This window comes from Ursus americanus, chromosome X (genome assembly GCF_024610735.1).
Source record: "Ursus americanus isolate L20-20 chromosome X, mUrsAme1.1.p, whole genome shotgun sequence".
NCBI classification, from domain to species: Eukaryota; Metazoa; Chordata; class Mammalia; order Carnivora; family Ursidae; genus Ursus; species Ursus americanus.
Window position 1 is genome coordinate 86,044,738 of NC_142164.1, and position 17,097 is coordinate 86,061,834.

At 48.2% G+C, this 17,097-nt stretch overlaps 1 protein-coding gene across 1 annotated transcript in view; it reads right to left on the reverse strand.

Moving 5' to 3' along the window:
• Positions 1-11,204: 11,204 nt before the first annotated feature.
• Positions 11,205-17,097, reverse strand: part of LOC123786638 (uncharacterized) — a 69,226-nt gene continuing 63,333 nt past the window's right edge. Inside the window, exons 12-15 of the mRNA XM_045788947.2 lie at positions 16,714-16,811; positions 14,693-14,804; positions 14,421-14,483; positions 11,205-14,227 (exon numbers count right to left, since the gene is read on the reverse strand). Of these exons, the coding sequence (XP_045644903.2) occupies positions 14,081-14,227; positions 14,421-14,483; positions 14,693-14,804; positions 16,714-16,811 (420 nt within the window). The 3' untranslated portion in view covers positions 11,205-14,080. The remainder of the gene's footprint in view (positions 14,228-14,420; positions 14,484-14,692; positions 14,805-16,713; positions 16,812-17,097) is intronic.

Below are 17,097 nucleotides of genomic sequence, written 5' to 3' on the forward strand. Positions count from 1 at the left end.
GCACCCCACTTACAGCCTACCCTGTCTTGGGATGGCTGGCCCGATGAGAAGTAAGTTCAACAAGTTTGAGTATGTGTTTTCTGGCACTTACAGTCCAAAGCATCCTAAAAGGTCCACCTGACTTGACACAATTTAAGACCTTCTTATAAGACTGTCTTTGGATAATAATCATGCTTATTATTAATTATATTCTAATAACATGTATTCTTTACAAGCCACTGTACATCATCATCTCTATTAATCCTGAAATCACCCCCATCATCCCCACTTTACAGATGAGGAGTCTGAGTCTCAGAGATGCTATGAGGCAAAGGTCTCAGAATCAGTAAGACGTGGACATAGGCTTCAAACCGCCTGGGTGGCTCAGTCAGTTCAGCATCCGCCTTGGGCTCAAGTCATGATCTTGGGGTCCTGGGATGGAGCCCTGCATCAGGCTGTCTGGTCAACAGGGAGTCTGCTTCTCCCTCTCATTCTCCCTCTGTGCTCTCGCTCTCTCTCTCAAATAAATAAATAAAATCTTTTTTAAAAAAATCAGTTACAATCTCACCTGGGATTGTTCCAAACCTCCAAGTGTTCTCTACTCCCTGAACCAGCATTATAAGAAGTTATCCGGGGGCGCCTGGGTGGCTCCGTTGGTTAAGCATCTGCCTTCGGCTCAGGTCGTGATCTTGGGGTCCTGGGATGGAGCTCCGTGTGTGGCTCTCCACTCAACGGGGCATCTGCTTCTCCCTCTCCCTCTGTGCTCTCTCTGTCTCAAATAAATAAATAAAATCTTTTATAAATATTAAAATTTAAAAAAAAGAAGTTATCCAGAACACCAAGGACCTGAACTTTCTGCATTACTATTTCCAAGCTTAGATATTTTCTTTTCAAAACAGCTTTTCTCTTGCTCTCTTAGCACTCTGTCTGACCCCCAACATCTTCTCGATATGTTCTTTTGCCCATTGCATTATATGGATTAAAGAATGATCACCATTCGACCACAACTCAGCAAACGTATATCGAATACTGTCTATCCCAGGTCTTTTCCTAGGTGCTGGAAATAGAGTTGTGAACAGAAGGGAGGAAGCCCCTCTCCTCGTGGAACTTAAATGCTAATGGGTAGACCATCAATCAGTCAATATTGTGATGCACGGTGGGTGGAGAGGAGTGTCGTCAAGGAAATGTAAGCAAAGGCAAGGGAAACGTTGTGATGTGGGCGGAGGGTGGCTACGGTAGGCTGGGGGGTCTGCTGAGGTCTCTCTGAGAAGGTGACTTTAAGGCAGAGTCCTAAATAAAGTAAGGGAAGGAAGCATGACGCTCTTTGGGGGCAGCAGGAAGAGCGAGTGCAAGGCCCGAAGGTGAGAGTGGGATTGGAACATCAGAGGAAGAGCAATGGGGCCGGTGAGGCAGGAGCAAACAGTCACAGGAAATGAACGATAGGAAGTAAGGTTGGAGAGTTTGACGGGGACCAGATCATGTAGGAAGTCTTAGGCCATAGCAAGGCTCTGGCTTTTCTTCTAAATGTGAAGACAACCCAGGGAAGGATTTCTACTAGGGGCGTGGGTTTGGCAACTGTTGACAAGAATTGCCTTGTAGTGGACACTGTGGTGTGCCACCCAGATCCCTCTTTTGGGACTGAGGGCGCTCATTCTCCTTGAAAGTTGGGAAGCTGAGAGCTCCTGGCTGTGTCCCTTTCTGTAGGCTGAAGAGACCGCCCTGGCCCAAAGATCTGCCCCTTCCAGTGACAGGGCCCAGAGGGGATACAAAAGACTTTCCCAGCTCCAGAGCTCCCATGGGAACAGCTGACAACTCTACAACAATGAGGGCATAGTTCAACTTCACCTTCTGCCCAATTCTGTTTCCCTCATTTCCTCACAAGCATTGAGCCCAAGGGCACTTTCCAGAATATTCCCTGCGTACACCTCCGCATCTCGGAGTCAGCGTCCTGGGGAAGCCAGCCTGGGACTCACTTTGCAATTTGGAAAGCAGGTTATTCTGCAGGAAGAGAGGGAGCAGGAGGCTGGTCAGGAGGCCGGGGCAGCCATCCAAGCCAGAGACTCTGGTCTCTCGGTCTGGTGTAATAGACTGGGGGGGTCTATTACATATCCACGGACATCCAAGTGGGGACGTCAGGTAGACTGTTAGACTTTAGGGGAGAGGTCGGGGCTGGTGATGTAATTTGGGGAGCACTGGGATTCAGTACAGATAGAGAAATGTCTGAGGATGAACCCCTGAGACATGCAAACACTTCGTGCAACATGTTCCATAGATATTTGTTCAATTGCAAACAGCAGGGATCCCTAAAAGAAACGTATCTGAGAACCATGGCAAGTAGTGTAGTCGGAAAGATGACTGTGACTTCACTCTGATCACCCATCATAAGCTACATTATGACAGCTTTTCGGTGATTACAATAACCTGATGTTAGAAGGTGAGGAGTTATCTCTTAAAGTCTTCTGCAAACATTTCTGGTCTAGATGTCTGGCGTTCCGACACCTGGTTGGACAATCTGCTCTTGTTATGTATTTGCTTATTGTCTGCTCCTTCCCAAAGGATTTGGGGCAACATCCCGCTGTGTATGTAAATATCAAGTTAATTAAGCAAAGCAGAAAATCAAGACTCATGGTCCCGCCCCCCCAAACAAAGATGGCAGGTGAGCAGAAAATGGATGAGGATAAGGGTGAGACAAGCAGCCGGACACGAGGAAACGCAGCTGCTGTCCGGGTGGGGTACCTGAGGGCCTCCAGCAAGGACACAGTGACCAAGGCCTGAAGTGTCCCCGTTTTAGTTTGTCACCCTGTCCGAAATAGTACATCAGAAAGCCTCTTGGATAGGGCGTCTCTCACAACGCACATCCAGCCCACCAAGCGGATTCCTGGCGCATCTTACCCTGGTGTGGATAAGCGTCATCAAATTGTGGCCAACCCAGAAATAAAATCCATTCTGCAGAGGGGCTTCTGAGCCGTATCCGCGCAAGGTGAGTGCATCAGGTTGGGAGGAGACCCCTGATTCCTCCTTCCCCTTCACTTTCCGGGCTCCTGTTCCCCCCCTGCCCCTTCAGCCCCTTCAACCCCTTCAACGTCAGCTTTTCCTCAGGCCTCTCCTTGGCCTCCCCCGGGTGTCCTTTCAGTGGGCAACCTCCTCCTTTTCCCAGATCCTGCTGACAGCAGGAAGAGGGTCCCCAATGTGTCCCATGCTTCTCAAGGGTCAGCAGGGGAATGCCAAAAGATGCTTTTCGTGGCTTGACCTCAGAAAGGTGTGTTCCCTGTTTGGAAGAGCTCAGGGAGGAGCACCTGGGGGGCACAGTCAGTTGAGCATCTGACTCTAGATTTCGGCTCAGGTGGTGATCTCGGGGTCGTGGGATCGGGCCCCATGTCTGGCTCTGTGCTCAGCATGGAGTCTGCTTGGGATTCTCTCTCTCCCTCTGCCCCTCTCCCCAGTGCTCTCTCTCTCTGTGTCTCTCTAAAGTAAATGAATACATCTTTTTAAAAAAAGAAAAAGAAAGAAAGAAAAAGGAAAGGAGAGGAGAGGAGAAGAAAGGAAAGATAGAAAGAAAAGAAAAAGAGCTCAGTGAAAAAGCAGATGGGTGAGCTAGAATAAAGATGTGTGACAGGGGAAGGTGACGGTGTTGGACTTTTGTCCACCCAGCGGAATGTGGCCTGACGACCTTCCCCTGGGACTTACCCTGGAGGACAGCACTATCTCCTCTGTCGTGGGCAGCCTCCCCTGTTGTCAGTCTGGAGAATTTCTACATTTTGTCTTCCGCCACTCAGCTCCAGAATGTCCCTCTTCAGGAAGCCAAGGGGAGGAGAGTCGGAGGGGTCAGTGAGGCTGTCCCCGCCCAACCCAAACCCATCGTGCCTTGCAGTGGCAATCCCACAGTGCCCCTGGCTTGGTAGAGTCACTTGGATAGGCGAGCGGGGTGGAACAGCAGGGTCTCAGGTGAGTCAGTCGAGGTCCCTGGAGATGAGGGCAGGTGGATTCAGAGGTCCAGCCCTCAGCAGGGGTACGAAAGGTCATATAGAGCTGGGAGGCAAGGCTAGGAGATTGGAAGCACCCGGGTTCCAGCTATACCCTGGCCTAATAGGGAGATGTGGTGAGAACAGGAAAATTCAAGTGCCCAATGCAGACCACTGACCTAAGACTGGCTCCAAACCCCATCCTTTGACGAAGATGGGTCTGCCTTAGGGAACGGGACTGAGGCTGTGTGCCCTGTAACCTTCAGCAGCCCCCCGGGAATTCTGCCAGAGGCCCGGTCTCTGCTCCTTGTATGCGGGGCCCTCTTGCCTGAGCTTGAAAGCGTGCCCTGTCCTGGATTCAGATTTCCTATTACCGTCTTCTGCCAAGCCCCCCAAGACATCCTGGAAACCCAGACAGAATGGTTCGACCCTTGCATGGAAAGCCCACCTTTCCCTCTGAGCATTCCCTGGCCACCAAGGCTGTTTCCCTCCGCTCATCCTGGCCACCTACCGTGTTGCGTCTGCCCGAGGAGACGACGTTACACCGTGTATGGGCTCCTTTCTGTCTCCGAGGGACCGGCCGTGCAGAGCCAGTTTTCCTGCACGTTCATCCCTGAAGGACTGTTCTCTGCAGAGTGCTTGAAAGCACTCACTTCATGCTAAACAACCCTCGTATCGTCCCAAATCTGTCTTTTTTCTTCACCTAAACAGAAATGTCTACCATGGACGGTTTCATGGGTGTTGCTGGAAGTGGGGGGCGGAGTGCGGAGGAGAAGGTTAGCCTAAGTTTGAGAAGCCAAGGGCACCCTTCCCGGGTATGTCCAGTGTCAGCCCCAGCCCTTGAAGGGAGCGGGGGGGAGACTGGATTTGTTCTTTTCTGTGCTTGTTAATTTTAATTCGTTAATTTTGTATTTCAGCCAGATACCCAGCTTCCCCTGAAGACTGGGCATGTCATAAATGATCGAGCGAAATAAATAATGAATAAATGCTTCTCTCTTAGATTCCAATTTAAATCCAGGAGCCCTGGTGAGATCTGAGGCCTGCTCCTGTCAATTATTTCTTCCAGACTGACCTCCGGTTACTAATTGGCTCATTTAAATTCCTTCTTTTGAGGGCATGTTGCAATGGAAGTAAAATAATTAAAGAGCAGCAAACTTGAATTTGTGGCTGGATACGTTTGAAGCTATGTCATTACCATGATGATGCCAGGGACCATATGAAATTGTGGTCCAGGGAAATGACAGTACATTTTAATTTTTCTCCTGCAAGTGATGTCGCTTAGGAAAATGTGAATATTAATGATGGTTCTTGGTCTTTGCTTGCTTATATCTCGATGTGTGCCCAAAATACTGGCTTAAGCCAGTGCTTTTCACAAATGACACAGGGGGAAGGGGTGGGGGGGAATGATTGTATCTGTGTGGCATATTGGGTAAATGGCTAAGGTCACTCCAGGCCTGGAAGTGAGTGTCTTGGGGGCTCCAGCCACCCAAGACCCTGTCCTTCTGCCCAGAGGGCTGATGGCCCCCAGATCTCTGCACACATATGCCCCATTTGTGGTGGGGCCTATCATTTGGGGGAGAGATTAAACATCATTTAAACACACATGTGATTTCAAAGCTTTAGGGAGGGAAAGAGAAGACAATGATGAGAGATTATAAAGGAGAATGAATTGTGGGAAAGGTATCGTCAGGAAAGGCATCATTGAGGAAATGATATATCATCAGTGACCCAAAGGATTTAGCCAAGTGAACACTGGGGAAAAGAACCTTCTAGAGAGAGGGAGCTGAGACAGAAGAGGACTGGATATGTCTGAGGATTTATAAGCAGAGTTAGACGCTGGAAGGTTCTGACAGACAGAAGAGTGGCTTGAGGCATGGTTAGGGTAGCAGGCAGGGAAAAAAGCAGACAAGGCCTTCTGAGCCGCCATATGTGGTCTTTTCTTTTCTTTTCTTTTCTTTTTTTTTTTAATTTTATTTATTGGACAGAGAGAGACACAGCGAAAGAGGGAACACAAGCAGGGGGAGTGGGAGAGGGAGAAGCAGGCTTCCCGCTGAGCGGGGAGCCCAATGCGGGGCTCGATCCCAGGACCCCGGGATCATGACCCGAGCCAAAGGCAGATGCTTAACAACTAAGCCACCCAGGTGCCCCCATATGTGGTCTTATCCAAAGTGCAAGCAGCAGCTATTGGAGAGACTTGAGCCTCGACTGACACGACCAGACTTGCATTTTTTAAAAGATCACTCAGGCTACTCAGGTGGTATGGTAGAAGAGACGCCTGGACATTCGGGCAGGAGATAACTAGAGAGATGACAGTAGAAGAAAGAAGTGATTCAAGGTGTCTTTTAGAAGTCGGAGTCCTCATAGACCACAAACTGTGATCTCGAATCTTCTTTACGTTCTTAAAGCTACCATCTATCGTTACTAACGGCTTTCGCCTACATTCTCCTAGTGAATGCTCGGAACCACTGAAGAGCTCCATTGGGCAGATGAGAAAAAGCATGCTTAGAACTAATATTCAAACCCAGGCCCAGCTGGCCCCAGAAACCCGAGCTCTTAACACGCATGCTCGTCTGCAAAGGAGGATGACTTTACTACCAGGACTCTGTTTCTAAAGACAGTTCTTAAGGCCAGGAAATAAAAATGTGCGTGTCACAATCCTGAGTATTCTCAGTTCTGTGTTAAATCTAAGAACTGAAACCAACATGCTTTCCTGGCCCTGAGCTGAACCAGTCAAAACAACTTGGCTTCTTGTTCCAGGAAAGACTTGTTCCTGGAATACTAAACTCTGAACTGCCAACAACAGCCTCTCTCTCCAGACTGACAGCTTGCTCGTCAAGACTCACTTCAAAGACCCCAACCTCACTGTACCTAGCCATTCTGAGCTACGATGTCATAGACTCTGCCAATCCCAACCAGTCTTCCTTTTTTTTTTTAAGATTTTATTTATTTATTTGAGAGAAAGAGAGATAGAGACAGAGATAGCAAGAGAGAGCATGAGGAGGAGAGGGAGAAGCCTATAGAATTAAAATGGCGGACATAGCCAAGGGAGTTGTTTTGTCAGAGAAGCTGATCTGCCTTTAGCCTGTCTCACTGGACCCCCCCATACACACACACCTCCCAGCGTACTTGGCTTTAGGATGCACATTCTGGCCTGCTCTGGAGATACAAAGCCCGTCTAACACAGGCGGCCTCTTCGGGCCGCCTAGGGACCCCACGTTGGCACCTCCCATGTTTACTGGTTGATGCTGATATAATGGTCCATGGTAGTCAGCTGAAGACTCACGATGGGCAAGAAGACCTCTTTTTCTTAATATAAATCAAATTCACTGGGAGAATCGAATGCACAGTTTATCAGCTTAGATGTGGTCTTTCCAGGGCATGGTTGCTGACATCCTTCTGTTTAGTTCGTCTGAGATCCCATTAACTGAACCCACAGGACCCTTAGGCACAGTTCAGGATGCCAGGCACTATTAAGCATATGTTCTCTGAATTTATATAGCCCGGAATAATATAAGCTGTTTGAGGGACCTCTAAGGTTCTCCTAGTACAATATAGTATCTGTAAGAAACACAATTTAGATTCCCAAAGTATAAAGAGTAGTGTAGATCCTTACTGCACCACACGACTCTTAGCCAGACTTCCTAAAAATCCTCCTCACTTTCTGTGTTCCTAGGTGGTCAAGGCAGTTTCTGCAAACTCCTTCTCTCCAGCTGCACTCCAGAGCCCCAGGTTGATTTTCTAGAACTTTCTCCTCTCCCCCCTAATCTCCAGCCCCTGTCTCCTGATTTTCCTGGATTCGTTCCCTGCCCTATCTACGGTAAAAATAATTCCTTCCAGCTCTCTCGGCTCCCACCCATTTTCCTAACCCAGTATCCCAACGAACACAATAGAAGCCGAGCGACTGAGCCGTTCTAACAAAAAATCTTCCTGGGGGGTTTGGGCAGAGGAAAGCCTGTGGATATTAAGCAGTAAATGTTTCTGATCCACGTAGCAACTGGGAAGTAAGAGAGCACAGACGAATGTGTCTGGAGGAAATTCTGGCTGAAGGCGACACCTCTTAGTTTCCCCAAAACCAGAACTCTTGTATACCTGAAACGGCAGTATTTGGCCAGAAGATGGCACTCTTTTAAAACAAATTTAGGTGGCCTGTGCGCACAGGGGGCTGCAAGATAGTTCTAGTTGATACGGATGTCCTGGGGCGGAGAAGGGCTAGGTGGAGAACAGTAACAAGACTTAAGGTGAGCAGTGGTCAATGGAGCAAATGGGACTTAACATTCAGCACTTACTGAGGGTGCTTGTGATTTTCTTTACCATTTCGCCATGCTGTCTGCTAAGGACTGAATGTTTGTCTCCCCACAAAATTCCTCCGTTGCAATTCTAACCCCAACGTGGACAGTATTAGGAAGCGGGGGCCTTTGGGAGGTGGGTGGGTCATGAGGGTGGCACCCTCGTGAATGGGATTACTGCTCTTACAAAAAGAAGCCAGAGCGAATGCCTTCTACCCTATGGGGGACACAGTGAAAAGGCCTCATCTATGAACCAGAAAGCGGGCTCTCACCAGACACCGAATCTGCTGGACACTTGATCTGGGACTTCCCAGCCTCCAGAGCTGTGAGAAATAAATGCCTGCTGTGTAGAAGCCGCCCAGCTGACGGCATTTGGTGAACAGTCCGAAGGGACTAAGACACCGTTCTTGTTATTTTGTACTTCCTTTCTCGGCCCAATGCGGTATTCTCACTGAATGGCCACACAGTGACGCTTATGGAGGGGTCAGGACAGATCCTAGGAACTTCCCCTTGAATCTCATGTCCCCCCAGAGCACTTCCCCTGCATTCGCACATTCTCTGCTTTTCGGGCACAGCACTGATCAGAGCCACAGTGAATGTGTTTCTTGGCGTCTGCGCTAGACTTTGTGCTCCACGAGGTGGGCTCTGTCTGTGTTGCTCACTGCTGACTCCCAGCGCGGTGCTTACTAGCACATAGTAGGTGCTCAGTAACCGTGTGTTGAATGACTGTCTGTTCCTCCAATGTCTCAGCCGGCCCCTCCAGGCCAACGGACATACCTGGCATTTTCCCCACCACCTTGGTATAAAGCAGACACAGCAGCTTCGTAGTTATAAAAATCCATCCAATGTTGAGGTCCTGTTTACTCAAATGACACTGTAGTCAGCCCAGATTGAACGCCGACAGAAGAGCTGTGCGTTTTATCTCACTGCAAGGATGCGGTTTTTCCAATAAAGTTTGGCACTGTTTTTGTCAATCATACATCGACTCGGGAGATAAGCATTGCCCGGGGTGGGCTGGGGGAAGGGTTAGCTCTTGAGGGAGATTTCTGGTCTAAAAGGGAGTGGGGGAAGGGAGGGGGCTAAGTGGCTCAGTCGTTAAGCATCTGCCTTCGGCTCAGGGCGTGATCCCGGCGTTATGGGATCGAGCCCCGCATCAGGCTCCCTAGGAGCCCGCCTCTGCCTCTCCCACTCCCCCTGCCTATGTTCCCTCTCTTGCTGGCTGCCTCTCTGTCAAATAAATAAAGAAAATCTTTAAAAAATAATAAAATAAAAAATGATGTAAAACCAAGCCTTGTTTTATTTATCAGAGACTTCAGAACAATTTTGACAATTGTGAGTGAAGCCTTCACATGTTTTCATCCGTGAACAATCTTTTAAAGCACTTTGAATGTAGGTACTGTTGAGAGAGGCAGATACTCACCAGGTGAACCACAATCCCCACTACTCCCTAATGCATCATACCTGCTGCTGTTCATTTCCAGATGCCTCACTCCTGAAAACATCAGATTTGGGACTCCTGCTTATAAATGCACATCCCCCCGCCCTTTGATCTGTTAGTAACCTGTTGAAGGGGCTTCTTCATTGAGACAGAGGTTGAAGCATTTCCAGAGTTTCTTCCAATTCTGAGTTTTAGCTTCCACGTAACTAGTACAGAAGTACAACCTTCAAAAAGAATGATTTCTCAACATTTGCTGCAACATGGATGGCATCGGAGGAAATAATGCTAAGTGAAATAAGTCAAGCAGAGAAAGACAATTATCATATGGTTTCTCTCATCTATGGAACATAAGAACTAGGAAGATCAGTAGGAGAAGAAAGGGATAAAGAAAGGGGGGGTAATCAGAAGGGGGAATGAAGCATGAGAGACTATGGACTCTGAGAAACAAACTGAGGGCTTCAGAGGGGAGGGGGGTGGGGGAATGGGATAGACTGGTGATGGGTAGTAAGGAGGGCACATATTGCATGGTGCACTGGGTGTTATACACAACTAATGAATCATCGAGCCTTACATCGGAAACCGGGGATGTACTGTATGGTGACTAACATAATATAATAAAAAAATATTATATTAAAAAAAAGAAGTACAACCTTCAAAAAGCAGTTTCCTTATCTAACAGGGATAGGCTCAGAGAGATAGCTCCATACTATCTGTAAAACCAGAGCTCAAGTTCACAACGTCTTTTACATGACAAAGGACAACTGTATTCTCATGGGGAGTAAGTGGATACCGTGGGTGCGCCTCCTAGGATTCCCCAGCTACTGGGAATACAGGCTGATCTCAGTTCACTGCAGTTCCTCACTAGGAATGGTCCTTGGCCCTGCCTAGTGACCTGCCACGGTAACACCCGCTCCCAGAGGGCAGCTAATGAAGGGATAGAGGCCAGACCCATTGTTTCAATGGGGATCAATTGTGAAGGGCCTTCCCAGCTCCCCCTAGGATCTGCTGAGGCCTCAGCTGCAATTGCTTAGTAGGTCAAGTCCTGCCCACTCCCACCTTGCTCACCCCCCTTAGCTGTATTTCCTGAGAGCCGTCCCCACTGAAGTTTCTGCCCCGATTCTCCATCTGTTTCCAGGGAACCCAACCTAAGAAAAGAAATGAACCAAGGCACACAGTGACTTGCCCCTGCCATACCAGTAGAGGCGAAAATAGAGAGCTGGCAACCCAAGTATAAAGCCCATAAGGCTGCCATGAAAAGAATCCTTAGAAGCCATCAAGTGCAACCCACCCTCTCCCAGATGGGGAGACTGACACCGTGATCTGCTCAAGGCATCAGAAGCGAATTAGGTGAGAAAGCTGCCATCGGACTCCACACCGCTTGTGACCCAGTCAGGAACACAATATTCTAGCATTTCATCAGCTCCCAGGAAACCTTGCGAGAACAAGACAGTCAAAGGGAACTGTGAGAATTTGGGAATCAGCACGAAGTGGCCATGTAAGCCCATCCCCCATTGACTACAAAGAGGAGCCAGGACTGAATCAGGGATGGTAGTGCTCTTTATTAACAAACAAAACAGTACCACACAAGCAAACTCGTTAATTCAATGGCAAAACATACACATATGCAAACTCCCACATGTAGCGTACATTTCAGACAGAACACTAGGCACCAAGTTCACAGTCAAACCAAGCACAGTTCACGATCCTTCGGTATTTTCTCTTCAGTGCGGTCCAAGTCCTTATTTAAGAGTTGTGACCAAAAGGTTACCTTTTTATGTCTAATTCTCAACCTTACTGTGGAGTGAGGCCAATGCAGCCTTCAGGACTGTGAAACAAATGCCAGGCTCTGTCAGCCGCTTGAACTGCCTGTCGTTTCTTGGGGTGGGAAGAAAGGCCTACAGGATCTTGGTGGTGGACAAATAAAATGGTGGGAGTTCTCAGCTCTGATTTCCTGTCTCAGAACACCTAGAAAAGCATTTATTTATTTTTTTTTTAAAGATTTTATTTATTTATTAGACAGAGACAGCCAGCGAGAGAGGGAACACAAGCAGGGGGAGTGGGAGAGGAAGCAGCAGGCTCATAGCGGAGGAGCCTGATGTGGGGCTCGATCCCAGAATGCCGGGATCACGCCCTGAGCCGAAGGCAGACGCTTAACCGCTGTGCCACCCAGGCGCCCCTAAAAGCATTTATTTTTAAGCTCAGTCTATAGTTTAATCTACAGTTTAACAGGGGTGATCTCATTAGGGTAAATTCATTGGTTTTCTAAAAAGTTTGAAAAGAGGGTCAATCACATACTCAGGAGTCCATTAGCATTAAAGACTTAGATACGTTAACAACCTCCTTACTGTTAAAAGTGTTGCTAGTTAAGTTTAAGTCAGCATTTCCCAAAAGGTGTGTCAGAACCAAGTTAATAAGTGAACAGAAACAACTGAAATAGATCAGGGATGTGATTTCTCTGAGCAGTTTGATATAATGTGGGGCAACTCCTTATGGACTGGAGCATATCCAAGACATTACCCAAACTCCTACGTTAGCTAAAACGCTTTTCAATTACAAAGTAAAGAGTGGCAGAAAAATCCTGCTCTTTGCTCTTAGGATAGGCAAAACTGGAATACCTTAACCCCTCATTATCAGGGTCCAGGGACTTGTGGATTTATAAGGTTAATTATGTAATAAACTTAGGTTGATTTTCTCTGGCAACCTTTAATTCCGTTCAATAAAGATAGGAGATTAGGTTCAGAGGTATTAAGAGATAATAAGGGTACGAAAATCCCGAATATGGGAGAAGCAGTATGAGAGAAGCCGTAGACTCACGAGTTACAAAACCACCATGTGACATATTCAGTAGAGGGGCAAACACAACAGTAATATTACTCTCTTATAAAAGTATAAAATGATTGAGACACATAAGGATTGGCCTGATTAATTTAAGAAGGTGAATTTGAATGAAGCTTGTTGAATCATGTGTGGAAGTATGCCCATCAAAATTTTAACGTAAAATTTTTGGCAAATGAAAGAGTACACTTTAGCTACCTAGAAACTCCACCTAAAACGAAATGTCTCCTTCATTACTGATGTGGGATAAGGTGTTACTATGTATTCACCTGTATACCCAAGTCCACTGCATCTTGTCAACTGCTTTATTTGATCACATCGGTGTTGATTTTTTCCCCAGATGCTTATATGTAAAACGGTAGTCTTATGGCTGAAACCTCTGGAAGGGACTTTAAAAAAAAATCTCAATTTTTAAAATGGGAAAGGCCAGAAAGAAGTGGGCACTGTTCTGGGCCCACATTACTCCTAAAATAGAGAACTCAGTCTTCATACTAAAGTCACTCAATTTCATGTCTGTCATAAACTTAACAACTAAAGCCAGTGAAGTTATAATATAAAGCCCCAATTTCCTTTCTCTATTTGATAGTCTCAACAAATAGCCATCAGAAATTTATCATGCGTATTTCAGTTCCTATTTGAGAGAGATCAGCAGGCTAATATTTACTCAAAGGTACCTCTGTCATTTAAGTTAATAGATCTGCCTAATTCTACTGTGGTCCTAGGAAAAAAGAAAAAAAAATATATACCACTAGGGGCCTTCAGACAGCCAGGGTCTACTCGAAAAAAGGAAAATACTTTCTTGAAATCGGCAGAGAAGGTTATCATGACGTCTAGCCATATTCCAGGAGGCAGGGAAGATGCCTACTGCAGTGGGTGTCATGTGGACCTCATTAGGAGGCCTCCTGGGGGATAGGCCTGCCACTAGTTTACTCTGCTCCCCGAGGAAGCTGCACACAGGTCACAGGAAGTCACCTGAAACACCAAGACGAGATGTCTAGAAACTTCACAGGAAGCAGAAGTGGCCAGGACGGCCCATAAGATGTCCCTCAATGGCCTACGCCTCCATTGCTTTCATTTACTACCCCTCATCCAAAGGGGGAGCTGCTCACCCCCAGGAAGCTGCGAGCCTCTGGGCTCTGGACCTACACTTCACTCTCTCCTAAGGACTGAAAGGACAGTCACAGGCTGGGCCGTCACCTACTCAACGTCTACAAAGAGGAAGCGAAACACTTCATTTCCACAATCATCAGACGTTTCGTGTTAAAGAAGAGCAAAACAGGACACAGAAATTGTTTCTCATCAGCACTTCAATTAGGCATCTTGAAATTAAGGGGTGGATCACAGGGTTTTATTCTACCAGTCAAGCCAAGTTTGTCTACACAAGGCAAATAATGCGATGGAACTTGATCTTATTGAAATTCATGAGGTGATTCTTTGGGTTGTTTTTACGCTGACACCGAGACTGAACTTATGGGTGAAAACCAGTGCATTTAAAGATGGTCCAATGATACAGCCTTCGCCAACATTTTTGCTTTTGGTGATGTTGGGGAAGAGTAAGCAGAAAGCTCGAGGCCGAAACTTCAGGATCGTGTCAGCAGCCTGAATTTGTACGCCACAATCCCCAGGGCAGTGACGGATGTGGAAAATCCAATGATCTTCAGCAGGCCTGTCACGGAAGGCAGGTTCCTCTCCCAGAAGGTGTGGGTGATCTCCACAGATGGTACATCCTGGATGCATGAGCAGAGACCGTTAGCAGAGCGACCCTCGTTCGCCCTGACGAGGGCGGGCAGAACATACCCGCCAAGCCAGGGTGTGGACATATGCCCGAGAGCGGCATCTACAATGACCTCACACGCTACAAGATGACAGTCAAGAGCTCTGCATTCGATTACTGGGCCAGGGAGAAGCCGCGGAACTCACCTTTGATTCGGGCTCCTGGACTCTTATGTCTTTCTTGGCCACCTTCCCCAGAGCACTCAAGACCTGCAAGAAAGTGGCCGGGGTATTATGCAGCGAGCTCCGAAAGTTCCGACGGACGCAAGGCCCTGCTCGCCCTCGAGGAGCCCCCCCAGGAGAGGACTGAGCGGCACAGAGGCGGAGTTGCACATTTATCCGTGTCAAGAGCCGGAAAGGCCTGATGCCAAAACCACCACCGGCCTCGCAAGACACGGTGACGTGGCTCCCTCCCTTACCTCTCTAGCTGCCCGTTCACCGGCCTCTACTGCCCCTTCCATGTAACCGCTCCAGTGTGTAGCCGTCTCTGTGCCAGCGAAGTAAATCCTGTCAACCGGATCTCGAATGACCCTTCGAGAGAACAGAGAGGTCACACAGAGTTACCTGGTTAGGCGCAGAGGGGGAAAGAGCCTGTCGCTGCCCTCATTTGCCCCAGACAAGACAGCGCAACTCAGATCGTTTCCAGAACTCCCTGGCGGCTCAGCCAAAGGTGAAAGGCCCCTCCCCATTCCCTGGGCCTGTGCCCAAGGATCTGAACTTTCAAGCCAGAGAGAATCAGGCTATCAGATCACCAGTCACTAAAGGGGACGCGGGCCTTTTCCTAGCCAGCCAGGATCAGAAGACAAGAGCACACATGAAATCCACAATCGATTTCTTGGCTGTAGGTTTCCTATTTGCGGTCCATTGTGCTCCGGACACCATCTTTCCAAAGGGGTGCCTTTTTCATGAGAGGGGACCCGGCAGCAGGCCCCAGCCATGTGGGCACTCCAGGGTACCAGGAGGAACAACAGTGGCGAGTGGGAAGACGGGGAGAGGAACTGATTTCTAGCAGAGGAGGGACCCGAGGGATTAGATGTCTTTCTGTCTCAAAATAACCACCTCTATACAGTTGGCTTCTGTGAATTTATGTGGAGACTGGCTGAGGACACGGAAATGGGCCTTCTCTTCCAAAGAGGTCTTGAAAAAGAAAGCCATGGAAGGGCTGGGCTGAATGGGCAAGTGTCCTCTCCTAGCTTGTCGGCTTTGACTCCTGTCATGTCTGCTGCCATTTTCATACAATCTCCCGAACGGCACACCCTCCACCCCCAAGGCCTTCTCTCCTTTTTCCAATTCAGGAATCTTTGGTTTCACCTGTCCTTGATTCTAGTTTGCAAATCTGGGCTTCTAGTCTGCCTTCGGAACTACTCTGGTTCATCAGTCCCGTTATCACTAACAAAGACTATTTGATTCAATTAATTAAAAACAAAGAAAAATCGCATGTAAGGAAGGGTTAATAAGCCCCCCTCTTTCTCTGTGGACACACGTGAGCTGGAGTTAACCTTCCAGGTCAGTTCCTCTGGGAATCTGATGGAAGTAACCCACTGCGGACGTTCCCAAGCGACACTGCTCATGCCAAAACGCCTTTCCCGGCCTCCCACTGGCAACTGCGTCGGGGCTGGGAAGACGGCCAGGAGCTACAAATACCCAGCAGGACGCTCTCCCTTTGGGCTTCCCCGAGTGTCCCGCCTCTTGTAGCTGAGCACGTCCCTGGACAGCCCCCGTGCCCTATGAGGCCGTTACAAGAGACAATGGCTCTTCTGGGGCCTATGGGGCTTCGAAGCCAAGGTGGACTCCCCGAATTGGTGCAGAGATCCCCTCCTCACAGGTTAGCTGTCCAGGGAAGGGACGGCTCGCCCGAAGGGGAGCAGCTGCAGCCAGATGCGTTTAGCCAACATCCTTAGGGGGAGACTGCTACCCAGGGCAGTCATGTGAAACTCAATGTCTACTTGAGCTCAAGAAGGCCAGCTGGAAGACACTGCAGCTCGCGGAGTGCTCACAGGGAGCACTGACATCTGAAACCCTCACCGGTGCTCTGCTACTGCTCTCTGCGCTAACCTTCTACGTACTGACATCCTTACTCTCCTACGGACACCCAGAAATCTACACGCTGACTACCTGGGGCATTCGAAATCAGAATGCTGATTACTATTTCTACAGTTCCCCTTGACCTTTGCTTATGAGTTTAAGTTTGATGCATGTCGGAACACCTGGGTGGCTCAGTCGGTGAAGCGTCTGCCTTCAGCTTGGGTCATGATCCCAGGGTCCTGGGATCGAATCCTGCATTGGGCTCCCTGCTCAGCAGGGAGCCTACTTATCCCTCTGCCTGCTGCTCCCCCTGCTTGTGCTCTCTCTCTCGCTGACAAATAAATAAATACATGAATCTTAAAAAAAAAAGTTTGGTGCATGTCTTGGATTAATTGGGATGGTGTCTGGGTAGTACCTTCCATATTGAGTCATGATCCCAGGGGGGAAGTAGGCGGTGTAACAGCCCCCGGAGTACTGTTCCTCGCACCAGTTCTTCTCTTCGTAATGCACCGGCTGTATTCGGTGGGGAGAGAATTCCAAAGGGAAGACAAAGCTGAAATGCTACCCGTCAACCATGAAGGCTCTCATGTATTTTACTTTAACAAAAAGTTTATGTTAAAAAAAAAAAAAAAGTGGCCCTGTTTTATTTCATTTTAGGGGAAACGACAGTACCAAGTAAATGGCCTTCGGGGAGGTACCAAGTGACAAAACACGTATACTTTGACTTTTTCGACCCCTTGACGAGGGGAGGCATGGAGTATTCCAATATCTGGGAGATAGGGCATTGCCGCACAGATTC